The 26,962-nt window shown below is 44.6% G+C and overlaps 1 protein-coding gene across 2 annotated transcripts in view; it reads left to right on the top strand.

Annotated features, from left to right (window-relative positions):
• Positions 1–26,371, top strand: part of LOC148183983 (uncharacterized) — a 156,235-nt gene extending 129,864 nt beyond the window's left edge. Inside the window, exons 8-9 of one of the 2 annotated variants that reach the window (XM_088057898.1) lie at positions 14,533–14,755; positions 24,212–26,371. In XM_088057898.1, coding sequence (XP_087914024.1) covers positions 14,533–14,720 — 188 coding nt within the window. In that variant the 3' untranslated portion in view covers positions 14,721–14,755; positions 24,212–26,371. The remainder of the gene's footprint in view (positions 1–14,532; positions 14,756–24,211) is intronic. The other variant, XM_088057897.1, reaches the window with a different exon arrangement.
• Positions 26,372–26,962: the final 591 nt, after the last annotated feature.

Genomic DNA, 26,962 nt, shown 5'->3' with positions numbered 1-26,962 from the left:
TTGACAGGACTGGAGGGCAGGCACTACCTGCTGTTAGGGGAGAAAGTCAACCCAGTTATTAATCCATCAGCCAGAGGCCAATGCAGAATTGTTCCCCACAGTGCTGCTTTCCAGTGCTTTGCCCATTTATGCCTGTGCTGGTGAAGGTCCTTCCCCTGCCTGCCTTCCCCCCTCAGGAGCATCCTTCTGAGATGCATTCTTCCTACCCTGGCAATGCCTGGGAGTGCACAGAGCCTTTTTCTGTCTCCAGATGTAACAGGTGGCATAAAGAAGGCACAAATGTAGCAAGGATGATCTAAAAGAATAAACTCCACCTGGCCTTAATTTCCTACTCCCCACTGCAACGGGAGTTTTGGAAACTCAAGGGAGGAGGACACATGGAAGATTGATGCTCAGGTGCAGAGTGAGCAGGAGTGAGGATCTCCCTGTGCATTGCCACTGATGGTGTTTACAGATCTGTGTTCTGCAGCTGCATCCAGCTTGCTGCACAGCCTGAGGCCATCACCACATGAAACAGGTAAAGGGCGGTGGCTGCATATTTAAAGGAAATATAACAAAATAAGAAAAAACTCTGTTTTTCACAGCTTGCAGGTTGCTGTTAAGTAGTTACTCCTGTCCATGGCAGTTGCTGGAGCTCAGAGACCACCACAGACATGCAGTTGCCAGGGTCTGAAGGGTGAAATTCCTGTGTCTCAGTCTCCAAATTCTTCAAATAGTCCCTCCAATTTTTATGTTTTCATAAAGGCATGGCCTGCTGCCGGATGACCTGGAAGAGGCATCGCAGTGCTTTGTCAGCACACTCGTCTCACTGCAGAAGCTAAGGACCAAGTTGTCTTATTAATCATTTAAAAAGTGGGGAGTGAAAAAAAATAAAAGGCACAGTTCTGGCTAATTGTAAGGGGGAAAAATAAGGTCAGAGTTCATTTTTTTCTCTGCTGTCGCTTCACAGTTCACTGGCTGACAAGGAGAGCAAGATAAGAAGAGACTGGAGATAGTTCAGGGAACAACCTCCCTCTCCCAAGGAGAAGTGGGGGAGTTCAGGTTTCAGATATGGATGGAGGGGCAACTGTGCTGGATGTTGAGCCACAGGACTTGGCAGAGGAGATGCCATAAGCTACTCCAAGAGGGAGCAGGGGGGTTTGGCATGGTACACATGGAGCAAGCATATCTCATTTTTTGCCACCCCATAAACGTACTGACGTTGGTACTGCTCCCAGGGAAGTCTGAGCTGAGAGGAATTGGGAGCCTTCTGCACCAGCAGCCGAGTAGGATTTCAAGCAGATACACTTGATTCAATCTAAGCCTCAGGGTTTATCTACTCTCTGGTTTTTTTGTTTTGTTTTGTTTTATTTCTTTTTAACTTAACATCTATGCAAAAGTATAGGTTGGAGAGGAGAGCAGAGCCCTGGTGCTCCTTCCTGCTCTGACACTGGGCTGATGATACAGCAAAGCCTGCCAAACCACCCTTCCCTCACTCTGTCCCCTATGGTCGCTCCTGCTATGAGTGGCAACTGCTGGAGTAACCGAGACCTCCTCAGGAGCGTGAGATCCAGAATCATTCATTTTATGGGGCCCTCCTGCGAGAGCAAGGGATTTGTTACCCTGATTCCTGCTGGGGAAGCGCTCCCACAGCCACAATGTGAAACACAATACAGCACGGACTCTGACATTCAAGCTGGGTTATTTGAGGCAAGTTTGTTACACGGGGCCTATGCAGCACAATTCCAGCAGTAATTATCCAGGCTCCTTGCACCATTCTGGCCAGTTAAATGCTAACTCTGGCCTGAAGTCTCAAAGTCACGGGGAAAAGCTGACGTGCTGTGCTTGGCTTTAGGGGTATCGAGGGAGGAAGGGGGTGAGGAGAAGGAATCACAGCCAGGCAGCGGCTGTTTAGTGAAGACCCCATTGCTGGGGACATGCTCTAAGGAAGGGGTGTTTGCCACTGTGAGCATGAGCAGTGGACTATGGCAGGTGGCTTGGGACTTTCTTCAGCAGTGGCACTCATGGAAGTTGATGAGAGATGTAAGCTTTCTGCTGCAGAAATTGAAGTGATGCCCAAAACTCCTAAGATCAGGCCAGGGAATTACAACAAGCCTCTGAATCTCTGCCCCAGGGCTATTTAGCTTAGGGAGACTTATCTGCAAGATATCGTCTTAAGGTAGGATCAAAACTAAGGTCCTGAACATCTTTTTCCTTCCTCAATTGACCACGTGAAGAGCAGGCAGGGATTGCAGGGGAAGTGTGAGGTGAGAAAGGTGTTGTCAAACTCTTGTGAGAGGTTTACCTGGCTCCTGAAGGTTGCACAAGCCCCCACCAGCAACACTGTGGTGTGGCAGAGCTGAAGGCTGAGCAGGTGCCAGTCCCCAGACAGACATGAATAACCTCCAGCACAGCCAGTTCTGCCGTGCTTCGAAACAGAGAGCAACTTCTGAAGAGCCGTGGAATGATAAGACATGTAAGAAGGAACAGTGGACAAAAAAGGCTGAACAGAGGACTATAAACATCTACAAAGATATGTTCTCCTGCCCCTCCAGCCAGGATACACATCCCTTCCCTTCCCAGCCCTATTTTCCAATAATGCAGGATAATTCCTAATTGCTTTTGCTATGGAAGTAAAGACTTGTCAGGGTGTTTTCCTTTTTTCTTTTTTTTTTTTTTTTTTTTCATTTGGCAGGAACAACAATCAGGACCCTTCTGCATTTAGACATGAAGGAAGAGAAGGAAAACAGTCTTGTTTTCAATAAGACAGGGTCTCTTCCTCCGTTGCTCAACTGCCCATTTGCACAAGGCTTTCTGGCCCCATAGTAGCCTGTTTCCCTGGAGAGTACAGTCAACATGGGGAGGCAAGGCAGTGTTGGAAGGTAGCCTGAGGATAACAGGCGTTATAAAGAGGAATTTTTTTCCCTGCTGTTTTTGTTTGTTTTACCACAGAGGCTCAGAGGAGCTGGCCAAGAGCCTCACACAGCAGGTGCTGCCTGGGAATGCAAGGGGAGCAAAATTCCTACTAAATGGAAGCATTATTTGACACCACTGCCTTTCGCAATCTTTTTCTTTTGTTTCAGACAAACTCCGAGGCCTCCTGGGCTTTGCGGTCAAAGCTGAGTTGGACTCTTCTGCAGGGGAGGAAAGGGAAGTAGTAAGGGTGTCCCCAAACATGCCAAACACTTGGGTGACAGAGACCAAGCCTTCTGGAAACAATACTGCTGGGTTCCCACAGAAGTAGCAAGAGGGCCAAGAAAAAAAAGAAAAATCACCTTTGGCTCCCTCACAGCAGTGTTATACCTTTCTCCTTTTTTTCTTTTTCTTTTCCTTTTCCTTTTTATTTTTTTTTTCCTTTTTTTGTGAAGGAGAGGCTGAGCCTGCACACCCACACCAAAATGCTTTTGATATCTGGAGATCAACAGGAGTGGGTTTCTACTCTGGCCAGCTTGCTATTGTCTGCCATGGCTGAAGAGAGCCTAAGTGTGGCTAAAGGGAAGTTGAATAACTCCTTCCTTTATCAGGCTTCCCTTGTGGCTCAGTCCTTCAGCTCCTCTAATTTTCTTTTGGACTTCTGCTCCTTCTCAGTGAAACTGGCAGAATCCATGGTGAGGGGTCATATATCAGCAACATGAGATGTGTAACTATTTCATAAATGATGGATCAGTGTTAAAACCCAGAAAAAAGTCAGAATCTCCCAGAAATGACAGGCTTTGTGATTGACTTTACAATCTTCTAGTTTTTTACATGCAACCAGGGTGCCTCTATCCAAATGCTCTCCTCCTACCAGAAAAAAATGTTGTTTCAGAGAAAGTCTAATTTTTTCATAGCCTTTTGGGTACCCTCAGTTGCCAAAATGACCCCATGGAAGTGATAGCTCATTTCCAGAAGGCTTTTGAGATGTGCAGTAACTGGCCACACCTGTGTGTTCAGGTACATCTGTCTCATGGTTGTCCTCAAGCAAAGGAACAGTGTACTGGTTTGCTCCACTTGCATGCTGGGATTGTGCTCACTGATGAAGCTCTGGGGTGCTCCTCCAGGGCTGCTGCTATTAATATTAATGATTTTCTCCCCCTTCTATGCTCTGTGGTTCCTGTGGGGCCAACAGCCCCTGCCTGGATGCTTTTAAACAGCTCTGTGTGAGACACAGCCACATTCCTTAACTGTAAGTCCTTAGAGTCACCCACCACCTCTCCAAAACAAGTTCAGAGCATGACTTGCAGCCACACAGATGACGCAGCTCTTCAGACCCAGAGGTAAAACCTACAATATCAGCAACACAGTGGATAGGTGGTACCCACATTCCACTGTCATTTTCCCCTGCCAGTGTCCAGCTATTGCATTCCTCAGCTCAAACAGCAGCTTTCTTGAATTTTTTGTACTGCAAAAGATGGAGAAATCCATGTGAGACAAGGATCTGATGCTTCCCAGCTCTTACACTGCTACTTATTGAGTACACTAAAATTAATGAAAACCAAAGACACTTGAATGGAGTGCAGAAAGTCATAAAGTTCAGAAAATGAAAATTGAAGAGAGCCTCTTTCAGAAGGCCATTTGTATATCATTAAAATTTCTGCCCACTCAGAAAGGGGAAGGAAGCAAAACTTAAAAGCTTCTGGTGTAAATTTGCAATGGTGAGAAAAGTATGTCCTTGACAAAGAGCCAGAAGGAAAAGCTACTCCCATGATAAAGCTCTTCAGGACCAGGAGTTCCAGTGAATGGTATAGCTACTGAAAAATAAAACGTACGTAGAATAAGGCTGCACAAATGGTTTCAAAGATGGAAAATATGCCTTGATGGTGTGAAACACAGATCTACCTCCATTTCCATGTCAAATGTGGGTGGGGAGAATGTAATAATGTACAACACATCTGTGCAGAGAGATGAGTGAGGTGTTCAGAAGTCCTTTGGTAAGGCTGGTCAGAGCCCTTGTTTCAGCAAAAAATGTCCGTCTGTTTTTTACATCAGCAAGTTCAATTTCTGTTCATTTTTCTAAATGAAAGTATTTTGAAAAATATTTTTTTAAATACCCCAAGTGAATTTTTCCTGTATTAGTTAAGGACAAATGATAATGCAAACAACAGTGCAAAAAGTTTTTAAATAGCCAAAACTGAAGTAAAGTTGACTCATGAATACTTCTATCAGCTTTTTGTCCAGATTCCAGGATTAAAAAAAACCCAACTCCAAACTCTGAAGAATGTAGTGTGCCAGGCAATGCCTCTCAGTTATGAAGCAGAGAAAAGTGTAAAGCTGATGGCTACATGTGAAGCCAAACAAAAGCAGATTAGAAATGAAGCACATTTTTAAATTAATGTGAGCTTCAAAATCAACTAATTTGATGAGTCTCCAACTTCTGATGTGTTCGTATTCCCATATATTGGTATGTCCGGAGCTGGATGTTTTTCTGGAAGATGCAGCAAAACTACTGGGCTCGGTACTGGGCTAATTGACTGCAACTGAATGGCTTTGAAATATAGGAAGTCATACCAGATGTTCTCATGGTTCCTTCTGGCCTTAACTCCTGTGATTCTATGAATGAGTTTCTGAATCTGCGAAATCCGAAGTCCCGAGAACACAAACATATGAGTAGAGTTATACTTCTGGCCCCCACATCAGAAGATATTGAATGTGCATTGTTGCGATAAATCAAAGAAGCAGCTAAATCAGAGCTGTAATAAAAGTCAACTGCAGATCTTTGTGCAGAAATTGGTCATATGTCATGTGAGGACAAGGTTCAGAGATGAGATTTCTCAATGTCTGAAATGACTTCTTCTGGAAGCAGCCCCTTCCAAGCACTGTGGTGGAGATCCTCCTCCAGACTTGGTCTTCTGTGCCACACAGGAGCTTGTTTGACAAGTGACGATCAGTGAGGCACTGAATGCTGCTGACCACAGTGTAATTGAGAAGAGCATCCTTGCCACGAAAACCAGCAGTGAGACATTCAAGCCAAGAGAAAGGGGTTTTGTTTTGCTGGGCTTACTTAAAGGGAAGCATGTCAAAACTGAGGAAACTGAAATCCATAGTCAGCAAGAAAGCTTACTCAGCCATGGTCTAAGCACAGTCACACCAACCATGTATCCACCCACTCCCCTGCTCTGAAAAAGGAAGAGCAGCAACAACAACCAAAAATTTCAGAAGAATGATGATACTTCTGTGTCATTTAATAACACACCGAAGTAATCTGATTCATTCTGGGAGGAAATCCTCTGTATATGCCATAACTGGATTCAGATGACATGAGTGTGAGTATCACCACTGAAATTTCTTCTTTCCAGGCTCTAAGCATCTCCAGTTTCCTGCCCTCATCATCTCTATTGGCTATGCCTCTGGATCTAGCTGCAGAAGGCATCAGAGTGGGCAGGAGCCAGCTGAAACCCAACGTGTCTCATCAGCACAACATGGGGTGATTCCTAAGATGCATGGTTGGTCACTGTGATGCAAATGTCCCTCCCTCATGCATGGAGGGTTCTGGACCCTTGCACCATGACCCATTGCCTTAAAGAAAACCTTTGAGAAACAGACACTTGGTTGAAATGAAACGCCCAGAAAAAGAGCATGTGCTGCCAAAATTCTCCAGTGAAGCACCCTTATTATATAATACCAGGCTACATGTGTCATGCAAAGTGCTATCTGTCATTTGCAGAGGGCCCGTTGATGCTCTACCGTCACCACCAATGTCACGCAACAGTGGGTGAAGCAATGAGCACGGCAATGTCACCAGGAAATACATAATGCCAATGACAGTGGAACTAATGTAGAGGCGATTACCCTTACATTATTCAACACTTCCAATTGCTCTCTGTTTTAAGTGGCTATATGATGTAATAATATATAAATACTGTAATGAAGTGTTTATTTATAGCCATCCTCAGTGTTACGGTGAAAGTATTAATGCATTTTTCCCACGCTATGTTCATTGACCGCAGCCATGCAACCCATTTTCAAGGGACTATGTCAAAAGAGTGTTTAAGCCATTCCTCAGTCAGAGGAACAGGTGAACAGCTAATGCAGCAAGGGAAGTAATCAGCTTTAAATATGGGAATGAAAGAAATCAAAAACAAAGCAAAGAAGTGTGGGTGAAGGGAGGACAAACCTCAAATGGAAAACGAGGGTTAAAGTGTCTCTAAAACTGGCAAGCACTTTCCAGCCTGGGGACCAATGGACTCCATGGAGAAAAAGACACTTGCACCTAGCTCTCATTTAAGACATGAGAACTGATGGAGGGAGTGATCAAACCTCAGACCAAAAGCAGCTTCAAATCTTAGAAATATGGAGTGATGCCATTCACACTGCCAGAGTTGCTCTCGATTTCAGTGTTTGCCTTAATTGAGCTTGCATTCCTGTATAGTCCTTCACATTCTTTAACTTTCCAAACCCCCCTGGAGCCACCACCAGTAGCTTCCAGATGTTTTTCTCCTCCTCCCTGAGGATGGTATGAAGAGAAAAACAGCAGGTCTTGAATGGTTAAAGGTGCAGGGTTTCAGAAGGACTATGTGGCTCTTGCAGAGACACACAACTCTCCCATTCCTACGCTCCATCTGCAAAGAGACTTCCCTTTCACTGTAAACACAGTAAAAATGGGAAAAAGCGGAAAGAAAAATTTTTTACTTGTGGGAGAAATGTGTGATTTCATCACTGCGAAGTGTGGGTTTCTTGGCATGTGTAGGAGAATCCACAATTACCTGGAGAGGCAAACTTGGTGGAGATGGGGCTTCTGGCTCTCTGGCCTGCTTTTCTCCTGTGCTGCACCAGGTCCTGACCCACTCCTGAGCCCCTCCTGTTACTACAGCTCCATTGGTGACCTAGGAAGAGATGCTTTTCAGAGATTTGTCTGCTACCTGCATTTCCCTTATTTAGGAGGAGCTTTCCCTGTCTTTGTCTTGGCTCATCATTCCTTGCAGGGTGTACCACGTATTTCCTTTAATGGCTCTCTGAGTGGTGAAAACAGGGCCAGGCTTGTAAAGAAAATGTCAAAATTTCTCCACCCAGATTAGGACTTCCCCATTCATCTTTCTTAAAATTTGCCATTCCCAGAGCATGAAAATCCTGTGTATCCATGTGGGCTTTGAGTGCAAAGCAGAGCAAGAAATGGGGCAAGAAACGGAATGACAGCAGGAGGGGATGTATCTTCCTCCACTGCATTGGCGTGCTGCCAGTAAGTGCAAGAATCTGCCTTTTTTTCCCTGTTTCACAACAGAGCTGCGTTGTAAACAGCATTCATCACACAGGGAGTTCCACTTAGAAATGGGTGAATGCTAGAAAAATACTATTTACAAGTCCTCCCTCAAATAAAAACCGTGAGTTTATTTTGGCAGCGGCAGTGATTCTCCTAGTGATTGCCTCTGGCAAGCGCTCAGGCAGGTACAACAACACTTGCTGAAATATTCAGAGGATAGGGGCATGTTGCAGATACTTGTGTAAATGTGAACTGTGGGACAAACACTTGTGCAAATCTGTGCAGTGAGGGGGTTTGCATAACTGGTTTCGATTGCTGCTTGTGGGTTCCAAACTCCTCGAATCAAAGTGGAGAAGCTCTGCCACATGACGGAGGTAGACAGGGACACATGCAGGGACTCACCAAGAAGAGTGCAAATGAAAATTAACCAAAAAAAAAAAAGGCAACAACACATAGTTGAACTGCGGTCAGGCTGCATAGTTTACAAGCAGCCCAAGGACTGAGAAATGGCCAAAGAAACCATTCACGTAATAACAGCATGTCAAACACATCTGTAAAGTTCCTGTAGCATTTGAAAACAGCGGCCTAAGTTCAACAGGATTTACTTGGAGCAGTTCATGAGATTAAAATCAAGAGAGCATGCAAATACCTTACTGGAACAGGGCCAGGAGACAGGACTACGATTGCATGGTTAATTGAATTTGGCAAGCAGTCACCCAGCTATATATCCTCCGGGATTGACATGTGTAGTGGATCGATTGATGCTGGAAGAATTAAGGGTGGGGGTTACTTTTAGAAAAAGGAAGTGCTGACTGGGTGGGCAGATGGGCTAATGTTCAATAGGTGGCATCCTGCGAGCAGAGATCCAAGGCTGGTGTCACCTCAAATTGTCCCCCATCTTCCAAACACTTCTCCTGATGCAAATGGAGACTTAACCATATGCTGTCTGTAACTGGTGTGTCCACATGTGAAAGCAATTGCAAGGCTGGAAGGGCTTGGGTTCTGTTTTGTTTGCGTTGTTCATTATCTACAAATGCAATTACCAAGGGATAAATTAAATTAGGTTGTAGCATTATTTTGAACATCTTTTCTGGTTTGCTTTACTTCAAATTTTCTGAGAGGCCAGTGTTTATAGTTAAAAGTACAACTTGGCAGAAGTACAATCAGGAGTGAGCAACACATACCACAAACAAAACCATTACGACCATTTAGAAAATTTTTGCAAAAGACAATCAAGTGTTACGGGACTAATTTCCCACTTGGTCACCATGATTTTATGTCAACATTAACACCATTGACTTCAGCTGAGCCCTACAGGCACAAAGCTTGTGTGATGGGGTGGGAAACTGGCCCGGTTTAGGATTATGTATATCATATTATTTAAAAGACAAAGAAACAAATCCCAGGAGTGTGTAAGCATGTTGAAGTCTCTGAATCTATACTGTTCCCACTGAAATAAAAAGCAGAGCATCTGTGTACTGGGAGGAGTGGAATCAGGTGTCCTCTACCTGACATTGGCAAGGCATGGCCATCCAACAGTGCACTTTTTGGGGCTGGATGTAAAGTGTAAGTCAGGGTGGATGCTCTTGGAAATAGAGATGACTAAAGAGAAATGTGTCTTCCTCCCTGAAAACCTCCTCACCCAGTCCTAAATACCTTCTTATTTCACATTACTTCATACACTAGGATCTATTTTTAATGCTTCTCAAATTAGTAATATAATTTGTTTTTTGTCTTATGTGTACGAATATAGAGATATGTAAAGAAGGACAGGAGGTATTTTCTACCTGGCTGATCATGGTTTTGTTTTTTTGTTTTTTGTTTTTTTTCATTTTACGTCTTTTGGAAGTGCAATTATATTAAGCATGCTGGGCTGGCCACTAGGATGAGTAAAACGGCTCGGGAGAAGAAAAGGTTTGTGAATATTTCAGGATAATTACTAACAGCTAGTCCCAGGCCTAGAAAAAAAATACTAAAAAAAAGAAAAAAAAAAGAAAGAAAGAGAGAAAAAGAGTTTCGCCTGTTACTGATTTCCTTTTTGGTTTCAGGGGCCATTGTTTGTTTTAATGACAGGAAAAGAGAGCTGTCAGAAGACATTTGCATAGTGCAAATAGGGTCACAAATCAGAGGGGCTGTGGAGATCATGTAGCAGTGAGCCGGCACCCATTGGTGTGCAGCTATGAGGATGAGGTTGTTTTCTGCAGTAATGGGGAAAAGCTGATAGTTTTTCCACATGCAGTTGAGGGCTCAAGCAATTTTGGGGAAGAAAAGCTTCCCACTTGCAGCAGGGTCTGCTGGGCTCTCATGAAGGCGTTGCTGTTTGTTTATTTTCCTAGCTGTGTGCTTAAGATGCATTCTTTGAAAATTTAGCTGATGGGTCTGTTTGTATAGACTGCGCTGCTGGTGAGTTAGACCAGGGGTTTGTGTTCATTTGGGAAAAGAGAAAGAATCCTGGCCATCAGAAATGTTTACTATATCAGGAAATGAATTCACTACTTGAGGGTTCCAGTGGATATAAAACAAAAATTAAAACAAGAGCCTTGTATAAACCCACTTTGTATTGTCTCCTCGATAAACAACCCCATACGTGACAAAGCTCGGAGTGAGTGAGAGAGGTAGTTTTATTGGGGCATGTGGAAGTGAGTTAATTGCTGTTGTTTTTTGATTGTTTTTTTGCACATGTTGGTGAGTTTGAAGTGAAATCCAGTTGTCTTTTCTTTCTCCCGTTCCAGGGAGAGCTGAGCCTTTGCTGAGAAATAACACTAGGCAAAATGACTTCAAGCTGTCACCATTACACAACCTAAACTTTATTTCTTCATTAATGCATTACAGAGCAAAAAAACAATGAGAGCATTCCTCTGGAATGTGTGTTTACTGAGCACAAAATGATATGTTTACTGAAATAGCAGTTGCTGCCGGGTTACCCAGTGGGAGAGAGCTCTCTCTTACCACACCGGTCCGAGATCCCGGTGTCGCTCTGCTCCGCGGCCTTCGACGCCAGCGACTTGCCCCTTGCCAAGAGGGTCCTGTGGGAAAAAGCAGTGGTGGTGTTGGCCAGAGCCGAGGCTCAGCATCATCCAGTGGCACCTTTCTGGTGGCTCCCCCAAGCCCTGGAGGAAAAGGGGAAAAGGAGAGGGATTACAAGGCATCCCTTTCTGCAAAAAGCATGAGTCAGAGGAGAAGGGCCTAAACCCAGGATTTCAGGGAGGGTGTCAGCACTCCTCTTGCTGTGGGAGTGGGAGAAATGCTTGGGGCAGAGGACAGGTGCTGGTGCCATGTGAATGAAGACTCCCTCCCTGAAGAGTGGTCAGAGGTGGAGCCTGGGGCTGGCAGAGCAGCGCCTGGGTACAGCAGCAAGGAAAACACCATTCCTGATGGCTGGGATGAGATGGGCATGTTGCAAACACCCCAGACAAAATCAGCCAGGGAAGGAAAGAAAGGCAAATAGAGAAAAGACAAGGGCAAATAAAATCAGTGAGGGAAGTTTCTCCTTTATCCCAAAAGTCAAAGCAAACCTTGTGTGTATTAGTACATGTGTACATATGCAGGTGCGCACGCACCCACCCTCCTATGCACCCAGTCTCCTAAATTCAAAGGTAGTTTGTTCTTTTCTCTTAATTCCACTAGGATTCAGACAGCAAAAAACTCAATAACTAAGGAGCTTTTGCTCAGTACAACTGCCAAGCAGACATCAGGTTGGCTGCAGCACTGTTTGGTGTGGATATGGCTCTCCAGTGATTCATAACCAGCCCAATTGGAACAGGGTTCATCAGTGCCCCAACCAACAAAAACACAACTGCTGTTTTCAGTTCTTTCCTTCTCCTTTAAAGAGAAATACACACACACATGCAGAGGGAAAACAGAACTAGAGAACGCTTTCTAACCTGGTACAGCATATTACACTAATTAAGGGATGCTGTTACTCATGCATCATTCATGACCCTGCCAAAACCGGGAACAAACAGTCCCTAGAATCTTGATCGGACTGTCTGAGCTGAACTTCGCAGCGTTTTCCAATCTGAAAAAGCCCAAATAAGAAACATCCTTCCCCACTACTAACTCCTGTAATTGGCAACATATCAGGCAGTGCCCTTACCCTGATCTGCTTCTTCATTGATAGTTTTGTCCAGCAGTGACTGCAGAGCAGGTGAAGGGGTCTGCAAATGTCATGTGCTGTCATCTTTCCACAGGGTTGCAGCAGAGACCTCAGAGGCTCTGTCTTGGGCCAGCTTCCCCCATGGTGGCAAAGTCCCTGGAAACGAGGAGGAAGTTGAACCCAGACATCGCCTCTGCCATGGAGGTGAAAGCTCTCCTTGCTGAGATTGCTTTTGTTGTGGCTACTGTGGTGTTCATGCTTTTTGGCATCTTGTTTGACACCACAAGGATGGGGGGCACTGCTGCCAGGAGAGCCAGGGGCATCGTACCTTCCCCCAGCACTTCTTGGTGAGGTGTGAAGGAGAGCTGGGGAAGTCATAGAACCAAAGAACCATTAAGGTTGGAAAAGACCTTTAAGATCATCAAATACAGCTATTGGGTCCTTCAAGGTGTCTCCAGCCATGGCTGAGAGAGGCCAGGAATGCGTGCTATTTGTATGCTGCCATGAATGCATCTCGGCACCACACTGAGAAGGATTGACAGGAGCTGCAGAAAGGCTGAGTAAAATTTTCCAAAATACCTAAGTGACGTGGAAGCCTCCTGTCCTATTTTTAAAACGTGACTGAAGCATGTGAGACCCAGAGCCTTAAAGGTACCTCTGCAGATGGATTTTTAGAGCTGGGCACCTAAAAGAACACCTCCATCCCGCTGCACTGATAATCCATCCTCCCCAGTCTGGGGTTCTATCCCCTCTCAGTCACATCATTTCAGACCCTCACACCCAACAGGAGGTAGCCTCTTCTGCAAGTCCTGCAGGGACCTGCATAGACCTCTCTGTCCATCCCACAAAAGAGATCTCTTTCCTTCCACTAGTCCCACCAGAGATGCATTGTACTTGGGTTTTGCTTTCAGCCATGCTGCCCCTGGGTTTTTTTCCTCCTGCTTTCCTTTGCTTTTGCAGAAACCCCTGCCGGTGGTAATTCCTCTCCAGCCCAGCCAACTTCCAGCTGGGACCCAACCCTCCCAAGCTGCTGTGTGTGGGCACATTGCTCACAGCAGAACTTGTAGCTCCACAATAGGAAGCAAGGTGACTCTAGCTGTGTCTTTTCCTGCTGGCCAGTGGGGTCTGTGAGCTCAAGCCCGGATGGCTTGGCCCAAAATATCTCAGGCTGCTTCCTCAGCAATGAAATGTCTCCTATTTATTGCTGCTGATTATTGCTAATGACAAAGGCAGGTGGCTGGGGACAGCAAAAGGAGAATGGCAAGGCTCAGAGAGATGGGAGAAGATAAAAAGGTCAAAAAGCAGTTATTTTAGCTGCCGGCTTTGAGCAATTTTGGAAACAGAGGACTGTTTGCATTAGATGTAGAAAGCACAGGTTTTAGCTGCAACAGCACACTCTTCCCACTCCGTGTTTTTGCAAAACTTTCTGCCTATTTGTAGCACCTCCTGCTGTATTGCTCACACCAGCCCTCCTCTCTCAAGAAATATACTGGAGCCATACGTCGGAGCCGTATGTCTCATCGGCATAGTGAGACTTGAGCAAAATCTATTGCCAGAGGCAGAAATACTCTCATGGATGCAGCCAGTAGAATAGGTGGAAATTTTCCAAATTTCTTTTTGCAGAGGGAACATTTATCCCCATGAAAAATGTGAAGGGACTGAAGGGAAGGCTTAATAACGACTTTTATGACATATCCTTTCACATTTCTGACTTCTTTTAATTGTCTTTTCTATCTTACAATGCCCTTGTGGAGCCCCTACTCTCTCACACTGATGTCAAGGCAGGAACAGTGAGGAAAGAAATATTGTCACCCAAGCTGCGGTGCTGAAAGCTCCTTCTTGTCAGCACTGATACAAATAACCATATAGATACCAGGACGTGCTCCTAAAGTTTCTGTCATTGCGCAAGGGCCCTTCTGGCCTCTCAGCTGCTGCAGCAGTGTGGTGCTCCTGACATTCCCATATTTCTCCTGAGAAAATCCCTTCTCTATGGACAAGGAGATGGCATGGAGGATGCTGCTTCACAATGGTGCTGCTGTCGGTGAGGATGGAGTGAGAGGTAGGTAGGAGAAGATGAGGGCTTGCAGAATACCAGCAAAAGGCAGGCTGGGTGCTGGGAGACTGGACACTGCAGCTGGCACTCAGCAGGAGTGCCCTCCAAACACCATCTCTACAGTGTGAATTCATCTAACTTTTAAATGCCAGAATGTCTGTTTTGCTTCACTTTGAAGGTGCATGATGCCGGTAGAGCCATCAGTGATTTGAGTTTGTTTCTCTGCAGCCAGTCACCTGCTGAACCCTGGGGACCACCACACACCTTTCAGGTACCATCAGATACATCCCTTCTGGTGTGATGCAGCACTGGCCCTCACACCAGGGAGCTGTGGCCATGTGGAAGCCATGACTGCTCAGATGAAGGCCCCTGATAATTATCCACCCTCCCACTTCCCTGCTGCATGGACCAGATAGCTGCAAGCCAAGGCCATTACTCAGCGTATCATCAGGTGTGTAGCTGTGTCCTGAGCACTCCAAATTGGCAGGGAGATGACTATTGGAGGGAAGCTGAAGCCAAAAGGGTTGTGGAATCTGGCCAAATCTGCTGTCGATTTTAAAGCTGATTCCGCTGTTCCTCCCATGGAGCAAAACAACTATATTTTTCATTTTGCAAAGGACAAAGCTCAATAGGGCTTTATAATTTTTTTTTTCTTTTTTGTTTTTTTTTTTTTTTTGGTTATGCTTGCTAGGAATTTATTGAACGCTGTAACATTATTCTTCTTGCTGTCAGGAAACAGGCTGATTGCCCTCCCAAAGTTTGGCTACTGAGCAGCTAGGCTGCATGGGGCTTTTTGGCCACTGGTGAGGCTACTGTCTTAGATGGTGGCCTATGAATGTCCTTCAAACACTTGGCATTGAAGAGCTTTGCCGTCAGCCTCTGGAAGTTCCCCTATCAGTGGGAGGTGAGTGGGTAGCACAGCTTCTGAGCCCAAAGAGAGCAAAAGACTACTACAATAAAATCTGTAACACAACATCTGCTTTGGTTTATACTCTGTGTGCTGCATTTCAGCCTCAGAGAGTGGCCTTGAGCTGCTTGGGATGTGTGCTGCATGGGCCAGGGCAGTTGAGGAAGGTGCCCCATTCCCTGGCATTGTCAGCTTGCCCCACATGTTGAGAAATGCATAGTCCTGTGATGGGAAGTTTGTAAAGCTGAACCCTCCTTCCCTATTCCTTCAGTGGAAAGCATGGGAGGAAAAAGCTGGCAGTATTTTGGGATGGAGATGAGCAGCAGAAACAGGTTGTGAGAAGGGTCAGTAGCATGAACAGAGCAGCAAATTGCATTTGTCTTCTATTCCCTCCTCCTGCTTATCCATCATGATTTTGCACCTGACCCATCCACCTCCAAATACAACAAAAATTTGATGCTTGGCCACCTGCCAAACATCCTCTTTCTGTGCTGGAGCGGGTTTCATTCCGGGGAAAATTCCCCTGCCCTGGAGAAACCAGATCGAGAAGCAGTTTCCCTGGGTTTGTTCCATTATTCATTGTTATCCTCCCCTCGGGCCGCCCTGAACAATTTCCTTCCCCTCCCCTCCATGTACACCCTTCAAATGGTTTTAGAATATGGCACTGAAAAATAAAGTTTAAAAAAAACCCCACCAAATACCCAAGACATTGAAAACATTCAAATATATTGCTCAGCTCTTTCCTCCCTGCACCATTGTCTTAGGAGGGCTGGCACGGGACCAGACTTCTTTCTTATTACCAATCTTAACTATTCCACTGGGCATCGAAAAATAAAGCCCTATAAAAGTCACTAATTAAATAAGTTCTCCCATCTGACCTAATACAAGCAACATGGGAGGTTGCATGATTTTTATATTTTTATTTTTTTTTAGTCCTTTTTTTTTTTTCCCCTCCTTTTTGCAGAGCCCACTTTTCTGACGGGGATTCGTTGTTTTTCTGGTAGGGGAGAGGGATTTCAAGGTCATGGAATGAATAAATGATGATAATGCGTGGCCACGGGGAGAAGCGAGCACAGCGAGTGCGTGATGAAGGCCTCTGAAGGCTCCTCGTGAGGAGCACGGCAGCAGCCGAGGTGCTGCCTGCCTGTCCGCTCTCTTCCAGCAAGGACAGGGCCACAGCTGTCCCTCCCTGTGGCTGCTGACTGTGTGCTTGTTCTCCCTGCTTTTATTTTTTGCCGTGGTCGCCACTTGCTTTTTTAATTATCACGTATTTTCTTCTCTCACGACTCAAGAGTGGATGATTATCTCTTCTGAATGTCCCCCACCCCAAGGCTCTGTGGGGCTCCTTGGCTCCAGGCCTTGCGGGATGTGGGCTCGCCCCAAAGCAAGCAAAACAGAAAATTAACGGCTGTATTTCCTGTTATTCTTGGGAATTTTAGATGGATTCATGGAGATAGGTACTCGCCACGCTCAGCCGTGGTGGTTCCAGTGCTGCTTGCCCATGCTCGCTCTTTCTCTCTGCTCCTTGGACAGGAGCCCACAAGTGGGATGGGTTGGGCAGCTCCAGCTCGCTGCCCACCGCCGGGGCTGCATGGGGCACTGCTCTTTCCTTTTCTCCTCGCTCACTTGTTAATGAGCTCTCCTCTTGCGAGAGCATCCTGAGGTTTTCTAATAACAGGAAGCGGCGCACTGCCTGCCCCAGGGTCCAGCCGCATGCGGGAAGAGGTGTGGCTGCTTCCAATTTCGAGGAACACCAGTGTCGTGACCTGCCCCGATCACTGCGTGCTCTCCCATTGGCATCCACCTTGCTGCCTCTGGCACTGTTGTTTCACTTCCTACCTGAGTAACCCGAGGGATTACAGCCAGGGTTGGCCCTGCAGAAACAGACATCTTGGGGGACGGGGTTGCTGCTGGTGAAAAGTGGCAGGTAGGGGTGGGGATGCTGAGTCCAGGGAGACGTACAAACGTACATTTTTGCTGTGTTTCAGGTGGCCAAAGATCCTGAAGTCTTCCGTGAAACAGGGGTTGAAGGGTTTGAAGATCATCAGAGGATTTCCCGAATCTCTTTCCCTATTTTAATGCAGGATCTCTGGCAGTGTAGGGTCTTGTCCTTTAAAGAAGTGATGGATGGGATCTGCCCAGACAGACAAGCTCTTCATCTGGAGAGCCAGGCAGCGCAGATCCCTGGGGACGCCTCCCAACAGTCCTGATTTAGCTTATACTAGGCCATGCAGAGAATTATTAGCTGCAGGAGTCTGCCTCTCTCCTCTCCTCGTTGAGACTACTTTTCCTATTTTAGCTTGGTACTTTGCTTTCCCCCCACATGAGCTATTTATTCTATAGCTTCTACACTATAAAATCTAGGAAAAATAAACAGCAGCTGAGAGGGGGTTGTGGCTATCAGGGAGGGTGGGGATGTGTGCATGGAGCTCGGAGAGGGTGGTAGGATCCTTCTTTAATGCTATTTCATGGAGTACGATCCCTGGGCCAGAGCACGCAACATCAACCCAGCTTTATTCCTATGGCTGTCGTGGTTAAGCACAGCTGTTCGTTTCAAGCCCAAGGTAGCAAAACAAACCAGAACCACCTCATGGAGCCAGCAGGCTCATTGCTTAACCCATGGAAAGACTCCACATGATTTTTCTGTGACCAGTCACTTCAAATCTTCCGTGAAATGCCCCCTGGCCATTAATGTTATGCGAATATTCCTGTGTACTCATTTATTAATGAGAGGCCTGTGGGAATTACAAACCCTAAACAAATGCAGGAGACTGTTCATAGAACAATTATATTTGCTTTTCACCAGCTTGCAACCTGGAAAAAACATCACTGAATTTGGATCACATCAATCTTGTCATGAGACAAATATGTTGTGTGACTTGGCTTAAGTGATGGGGCTCTCCACTGGCTTTCCGAGGGTTGGTCACTTTTGGGACTCAGCAAGTTCCAGTTGAGTTGACACTTCACACAAGTTGCATTATTTTTCTGTGCACCATCTGTAGTCTCAAAAGGCTTCCTGCCTCATGGGTCTTGTGCTGAATATGTGGTGGAAAAAGTATCAAAGATACCTGCTCAAGCCTCTCAGGAGATGGTTTCCAGTAACAAAAAACAAATGAGCTGCAGACCTAATGCCGGGATAAGGACAGCATGGAGCAAGCTCATTGCCAAGCTCCATAAGACATCCTGGTGAAGGCATTAGCAGGATGTACTTGGTGTCTTGCCCTGCAACTCAGGGGAGGAACCCTTCAAATTTCTGTGTTCTTCTCTATGAAGAATATGAGACACATGCACTGTTGCCTGTTTATTGCCTTAGGAAAGTTAATTAGGAGAGAGTGCAAGTCTTGAGCACACAGAGGAGCAGTCCTCCATCAATAGCAATGATCACTGAATATTATGATGTCCAGCATCATAGCATGTCTCAAATGGGAAGATCTGTGGACTTGGCCCTCCCTCTGGTGACTTTCTCTGGACAGCTGAGGACTCCTGTTGCCATCTTACGTTGTGAAGTTCCCTAGCAATACCTGTGTTCCTGCTGGCTCCCCAGCAGGGATGACTTTTATTCTTCCGTGGGTTTAAGACTGACAAGAATAGGTGTTTGGAGGCTGCTCTGGGAAAAGGAGGAGGAAAGACACATTGCTTCTCTAAACAAGAAAGGTCATGGATAAAAGACAGCAATTTACTTTTCTGTAGGTGCTTTCTTGGAGAGGCACTGCCTGTCTCCTGCAAGTTCATGTGTTTCATGGTCAGTGCAGTCCAAGCTGAAAGCTTGTTTGGTGGCAAAACCTGGAACTGGGTGGGGTGATAGGAATTAGTGTTCTGCAGGGCAGGATGGGGCCACAGGGCTTTTGGTGAGAAAATAAACCATTTGTTATTGGGCAGTAAAGAAAATTATAATTGCCACAAAGCTTTTTCTGCAGGAAAACATTGTCAGCCTATGATGGTCAGCCAGGTTTAAGGCGAAACTAAGTGGATCATAAATATATTCTAGCTTACCCTCTAACAACAAACCTCCAGAAACAGCTTTTGGGTGGTTGGTGCTTAGGGTCCTTAAAAGACAAAATAACTGAGATGTCTCCTTACAGAAGGCATGCAAATGAATCGAACTATATTACAGTTGTGTTTAAAGACCTCCATAGAGAGTACAGAAAATGGGGTATTGTGTGGTATTCATGCATACCTTAAATACATGAGTTCAGCTGTGTATTTTCATCCAAGTAAAATATGTAATCAAAGGCTTGGTAGCTTGGTAAAAAGGATTTGTGTTTTGTTTTTTTTTTTTTTTTAAATGCTTCAGTGGAAATACCCCCATGTTTCTATCTTGTTAGGACACAGTCAAGAAGGGAATAACCCATTACACACTTCATTATTTTCCAGCTAGCAGAGGAAATCTCCTAGGAATATTTGAAATATAAAGGGTAGTATAATATCTAAAATCAAATTACATGAATTTTGATAAAGTGTCAGCATTTGCAACTGGTAATGCTAATGCTGATTTTTGGGGAGCCATTACTCAATCTGCATCTCAGTAGCAAATGAGAGGAGGATTGCCTTATAAGCAGCTGCTCTGTTAACTTTCTAAATAATTCTAAAATCGTATTTACTAAATAATACTACAAAATATGGTATAGATTTATCCCTCTTTTTTACCTTTCCTTATTTGCAAATCAAAGCTTCAGAATTATCCCTGATATTTTGCAGCATCAGCCTCTGAGATACAGAAATGCTGAAGCAAATGCCTACATGCAAGCAGCATTTGATGGGCTAAAATATTCTTTATGACATTCTTAAAACAAGAATTACCCAGTCCAGTACATGCTGAAATTTACAGTGGTACATTAAAACTACGATAAATAACCTCTGAAAAATAATTTGGTCGTAACTCTTATTTCAGTACATATTATGGTGAAACAATGTAAGTGGAAAAGGATGCTGTTGGGTAGTAGCGGACACCAGCTTTCAGTGCCAGACTCCAGGATTTCAACTTCAACAAGCAAAATGATCTTAACCTACTTTATGCTTATTTTTTTCTGGGAAAAAAAAAAAAGTCCTTTTCCTTTTTTTTTCAGAAACTATTTTATAATATGTTTAAAATTTGAGAAGAGACTGGATATGCTTTGTCTCCATGAGAACTACTTCATTCTGAGAACTACTTCATTCTGATAGATTTACTGGAGAATGTGTCTGTGCTCCATGAATCTTCCCCTAAGAAATAGCTGAATGTATTGTTTCCAAACACTAATTCTCTCAACTTCTTAAAATCCCTTGGCACTTATTATATTCATTCCTCACAAGCAGTAGTGAAAACAAATGTTCATTGTGTAAACAGATTTTGACAGAATGTGGGAAACTTAAATAAATATGGTTATAATATGGTATAAAAATCAGCTTCAAATTTGAAGCAAACTGAAAGTGCATGGGTAAAGAGTCTTGTCACTCATCTTCAAAAAATATCCAAACCCAAATATATCCCGAGATATATTAAAACAGGTAAATATCATCTCTGAGTCTCCCAGCTGCGTCATATGTTTGAAGGCATATTTACACGAGAACTGTGTAAATACACAATGTTAAGTAAAACAGTTGCTCCAAAATGTCCTTTCAGAGAGAACATGCTCTCGTATGTGTTATTCCGCTCCAAGAAAAATGAGCATCCTACCAGTGGTGTTTTCCTCAGCTGGCCAGAGGTGTGGGGCGTAGCTCTTCCTTTGGGGTGGGCAATGATGTCATAGGACTGATGGAAACTAAGGATATTTTGAAACATTTACATGGCTTATTTAAGTTAGGGGGGGGGAAAAAAAAGAAAAAGGTACTTACTCCAGAAAGCACAACTGGCCACAAAGACTTTCTATGAGGTTGGATACCCTGGGTGGTTTTCTGAGGCATGAGGCCAAAGGCCAAAAGAGCAAAGCCACCCAAAAAGTGTCATAATTACCCTTTGGGGCAATGGCCGCATGAAATGGAACTTATGAATGAAGACAAGGAAAACCCATTAGGTAATATTATTGACATGTGTCTGACATCGCCGGTAGCCAATCAGCACTTGCCACTTGTGCTCTGGATTTCTGAAATAATTTCTTAATGGAATAAGGGGTTTCCAATTCATAATGCCTTTCTACAGATGCTAGAGGATGCAGGTTTGCCAGCTATTCACATTCACAGCCTACATGCTGTTAATAAATTCAAAATTTAGTTGAAGCAGGGCAGTAGTTTTCTGTTATATCAGTATTGCAAACGAGTTTCAGCTTCATGCAATAACATAAAATTGCCATATATCAGCATTTCCTAAGCACCTGTCCCTGACAGTGCCAAGCCACTCTGAGAATTACAGGGGGAAGAAATGAGAGAGACCATTTTCCATGTGAGATGTAGGGCTGCGGCGACAAATATACCTTTTGATTACATAGTGCAAACAGACTTCAGTGCCAATTTCAGACGCAAAATGAAGGAAAATAGGGTTCAGACGATGCTACAAGCCTGAAAAATGTGTCTGGACCACATAAGAAAGACATAAATGGAAGATTTGTGACTCCTGAGCTTTAGGGTCCAAACAGCTGCTGTATTTCCATGTTTAATAGCAAAGCTCTTTTACAGAGAAGTGGAATCAGAGTTGAAAGGGGATCAGCTGAGCAATGCAGGTGTAGAACCAAAGCTGGACGCCCCTTTACTGGAGTGTGATATTGTGGTCATGCAGAATGGGGTAGTCCTGAAACCAAGTAATATCTCCCCTCCAAAAGCCCTTCTCCTCACCTGCGTCATGACATGGACACAGATCCTCTTGGGCTGCATGTGGAGAAAACATTTTTCTATAGGACAGTGTATAAGCAAAGTACACTCCCACTGCCTGGGCTTAGGGACGAAATGGACTTCTCTCTCTTTGTGTGCACAGCGAGATGTGAAGATGCTGATGGCTCTAAAGAGTTAATCCTTTCATTTGAATTTTTTTTTTCAACACTGGGACTCTTCACCTTTAAAAGTATTTCTTTTCAGAGCTCAGAGCAAATCACTAATTTGCTCAATTTAAGGACATTGACTCTGCTCTTGAGAAGCAATAGAGTATTAGTAACTCCAAAACTCTGATATTAATCACAGCTAAAAATGACACCTCAGAATGTGTGTGACTGTTAATCTTTAGGAGGTGTTTTGGGTGTGCATCTGCTGGATGAGTTGTACTTTACAACTTGAGTTGGGATGGCCAGTGAATCACAGATGCTATTTCTGAGACTTTTACTTAGCTTTCCTTATACATATGTTGCACCCATCTTAGCACATATCCCGATGGCTTTGCTGTGTCCTTTTGATCACGGAATCAGGCTGAATGATCTGATGATGTTATGCACTAGGAGCAGCTCAAGCACAACCTTTCTGTCTTGCCTACACAGTTGTGGTTGGTGAGATGGCTGCAGATTGAGTTGCATGATATCTGGCATTCTTTGTGGGAGTTTCTGCTCTTCCCCGTGTGCCAAGTAAGACAAGCTAAGGTCTCCTTCGTGTAGTCAGTCATGCAAGGACCCAAGGAGGGATACAGCCCTTCAGAGCAAAGGGCGTGTGGGTGTGAGACCTTCTCTTTTGTTCCATAGGGATGCCCAAACTGACATGGACCCCAGATTTTCATGCCAAAATCCTTCTCTACCTTGCAGGGGCTACACGGTGAAGGGTGGCAGCTGCTCACCCATCAGTACCCCAAAGCCATCCTTCCACAGGGTTTCATGGAAGGGAAGGGTCCCTTGAGGGAGTAGGCTAGGGCTGCCTGGCAAGGTGAGGAAAGCCAGCCCTCAGACCACCTCATGGTGGGAGGGGGACTTGTTTATCAGGAGAGCTTGCCTGGTGCCACCCCTTTTCATTTTGGACTGAGTCAAGCCCCCAGACACCAATGAATGTGCTCTTGTAAACAAACACCATGGGTTATTCAGTTTTTGTTGTTGTTGCTGCTGCTGCTGCTGTTAAATGTTTTTCTTCCTTTTCCAGATAAAACTGCCTTGCCTTCAGAAAACAGGACAACATAACCTTTGCAGACACTTGAGCAACTTTTGAATGTTCTCGGTTAGGATGGGAGCCTTTGCTTTCCTGGTGAAAGAGGCATGACCATGGGCAGTAAACAGCTCTGGGGTGGTGGAGAGGACACAGTGAAAGTGCATTAAAAATATAAAGACAGACTCAAAACTCTTCCTTTACGTCACCATCTTTGGGAAGAGGTGCAACAGGACTGTCTAGTGGACTCCACAATGTCTTGTCTGTCTCTTTCATATTCCCGCTCTATTTTCCTCTTTGTTAAGTGAATTTTTCCTAATCATTATTCTTTTCTTCTCATGCTTGTGGAGCCCTGGTTGTACTGATAGCTTCCCTTTGGCCATGGTTGAGCATTAGTGGTTAACAGCAGAGCGTGTCCCACCAGCTGGTGTATGGTTGGCCCTGGAACTAATGGATTTTGAGAGATGTAGTGTCCCCTTCGCTGTCACCAGAGTGGATAGGATGACTCTGGCAGCAACACTAATGCAAGTCTTTGGTTCCATTTTGTCTTTTCCTGCTCCCTCTGTTAGATCTGGTGGCCCAGGAAAAGTAAGCTGTGTCTTGCTCAGATGCCAGATGCTGTTCTGCATTGTGAAGAACTTAGCTCTTTTTCCCAAAATGCCTGTGCATGTCCTTTGTTTGCTTGGCCACAACATCAAATTTGAAGTGGTGAGGCCATGTCAAAAATCAGAGGGGATTTTGCCTTTTCACATCAAAGTTTGGGGGTTGAGGGTTATGAAACTGCAGATGACTAAACCGATCCCATGGGATATTGCCTTCCCTTGGGTGAACATGCTCCCAGGGGTCTGTTTCATTCATGCATTAAACTGAGTGATTTCACTGTCATTAACTGCAAAAATACAAATTTTTCTGTGCTTACTACCATAGCTCTGCCACACACTGGGAATTTTGGTAAAGAATAAATTACACTTCGCTTTAGGGTTAGCCAGAAAAGCTTCTTTGCCACCAGCTTTCCTTTTTTCCTTTTTCCAGGTTTTCCCCTCAAACCCACTGAAGACCAAGAACCCCAGTTCACACAATGCTTTTGGCATCAGTGGACTCCTCCTTGCCACATATCGAGCAACTCTGCAGCAGCATGGCAGCTCTGCATCCTGGCACAATCAAGTGTGAAGGTGTAGGGACATCAAGAAAAGCAAGCTGCATGTTCCTCCCCCTTGGCTCTCCTCTCCTAGCACTGCGAGACACAGAAGTTGAAAGTTAAGCTTTTGAGTTACCAGCAATTGCCACTTTGGTGCATTATTGCCTTTGCTGCAGTGCTTTTATAAGCCTGTTTATAAGACAATAGACAATGGGAGAAGTTGCTGGGGTTCCCAGTGGACATATGTTGACAATAAACCCCTGTAACAGAGGTCAAATGTGTGTTCCCAGAATAACAGAGGGTAACTTGCTGCCTGAGGAGCATCACACTGCAAATGAACCGATAGAGAAGTCTGATTGTTTAAACCACTGAGTCAGCTTGGCCCAAGAAGACTAATTTTCCAGAAGATCTGATCTTTTTACTCACTGCAAGGACGTGACAACATGTCTCTCCCACTGGCATTGCTTATGTGTATGCAAAGGTCCCTGTAGTCATAGATATAAAGCTGTTTGAAACGATTTGAAGTGTAAAGAGGCAGCACCACCCTGAACGTCATGTTTTTGACCAGGTGCCCCTGCTGGTGGAAAGCCTCTCTCCAAGTGAGACATGAGAGTGAATCAGACAACAGTTTCATGTGCGTGGGGTGGCTCTGCACAATATTGGGGGAGTGAAGAAAATATAAAATGCTGCGTCCTATTTTTAAGAAGTTGTAACTTGGCTTTACTTTTCCCTTGTATGAAGTCTCTTTGGGCGGGAAAGCATTTTTAACACGTGGTTTGCAAAAAAGGAAAAAAAAAAAAAGACTGACCTAGTGAAGATTTCATCTTTTGCTGGCCACTCCATCTCCTTGCAGCTGCTGGAAAGAATTCAGAGCTTCTTTTTTTCAGTGGCTGCAGATACACTGGTTGTGCTCTGATAGTCAGAGGATGGTAGGATGGCTGACTGAATTGGACAACCCATAGTCATTTGTGCCAAAGATAGGCTGCTCAGATTGTGTTTCATGTTTTGGGAGCCTGTCACACCAAGCTCTCCCTAGTGTTACAGGAGCTGTGCTGTGTGCAAGGTGTTTTGAATAGCAATGTGAGCACATATGTGAGCACAGGGAGGACAGGATGGTCTGCACAAGCTCCAGAAGCATTTTGGCAAACAGAAACTCTCTACTTGAAAAAACAGGGGTGTCAATCTACAGAAAATACATCTATCTACAAAGTGATCCAAAACTGGCTGTGGGACAGTCCAAGTCTCCTCCATGTGCCATCTCCACAGCAGCAGGGAAGTTGCTAATGTGCAATGACAACAATTGTCCTATGTTTAATGCTTATTTTTACTCTTCTTGCCTCAATTTTTCCTGGCGCAGGAATGGCTGAAAGCGAAGGCACCGCACCCTGGTGTGGTGAGGGATATTACAGTAGGAACACATGCCAGGGTTACAATTAGATTCTAGGTCTCCCTTGATTTGCAGTGCAACAATTTTGTGACAAACTCTGTCTTGTGAACATCCAAAGTTCTGGGACAAGAAACAGGTGTTGGTTTCCTTTCATTCTGGAGCCCTTTAGTGAGCAGCAAGCAGTGGAGATTGGAAGCAGCTGCACTGTAAAGGTCATGTTGGTGGGCTAAATACATTTTATTTTTCAGAAGATTGTGTTGCTAAAGCCAGTCACTTAAAGACCCTGAGACATGTAAACTAGGAGCACATGGCCAAGCTAGCAGAGGACACAGCATCCTGGCCAGTCCCTCATGCTATGCTCCATTCAGCTTGCAGACTTGGCCTCCAGTTCAAACGGGCAGGGACCGGGGTTTGAAGAGCGACGAGGTTAACAGTACATAGCAGAAAAACTGGGGGGGATAGTGTTGCCAACCAAACATGTGACTTCAATATTTCCCAACCAAAATATTGGTTCTTTTTGGTTATTGAATTTCTGCAGCCAAATTCACAGCTCACCCATCCAGCCCAGTACATTGACATCTTCACAGCAGCTGGCTCATTTTGAGCAAAGTTCCTTGGGGGTTTGTTTTTTTATTATTATTTTCAACTGTCTGGCCTAGAATATATAGGTGGTAAAATAATTATTGCATCCCTGGAAAGATGTATTTGTTTGTGGAAATCCTCTTCTACTTTCATGAATTCCACCGCTAGTGGTAAGTTTTGCCTAATAAAAAGGAAGTTAGAAGTGACAATCATGACCTGGACATTCCTTTGCTGGTATGATAGTGCTCTGAAGGTCTTGCTGAAGGAACACTTTATTTAGATCTTTTAAATTATCTGCATGTCTGTTTGATGGGAATATTCACTTTCTTGAAGAGTTTGCTGTCCAGCCACCTAACACACTTCTCCACTCTGTGCAATCCATGGGAGAGGAAAATTTCTGCGATGCTATGCAGTCTAGTTATAGCAGGTAGCTGATGAGTCTTCACATCTTCCTTAGTTTTTATGTCAAATCCTTCACAAAAATGCCAGAATTCTAAGAGGAGTGGGTAAAGTACCTGTTAGAAGGTCAAACAAAGCAAGCAAATTAGCATAGAAGGTAAACACAATCTGAAGACCCAGCTAAAACACTGTCTTGAAAAGGGGTTACCCATCTTCATCTTGTCTGAGTTGGAAATAATATTGAGATGTCTCTTCTCCATTCCCTAGTAAAAAGGTA

Source organism: Pseudopodoces humilis, chromosome 7 (genome assembly GCF_049639895.1).
Source record: "Pseudopodoces humilis isolate 2021_Gansu_Grassland_sample_001 chromosome 7, ASM4963989v1, whole genome shotgun sequence".
Lineage (NCBI taxonomy): Eukaryota > Metazoa > Chordata > Aves > Passeriformes > Paridae > Pseudopodoces > Pseudopodoces humilis.
The sequence above is the reverse complement of the archived record's forward strand: the minus strand, read 5'-3'. Positions and strand labels throughout refer to the sequence as shown.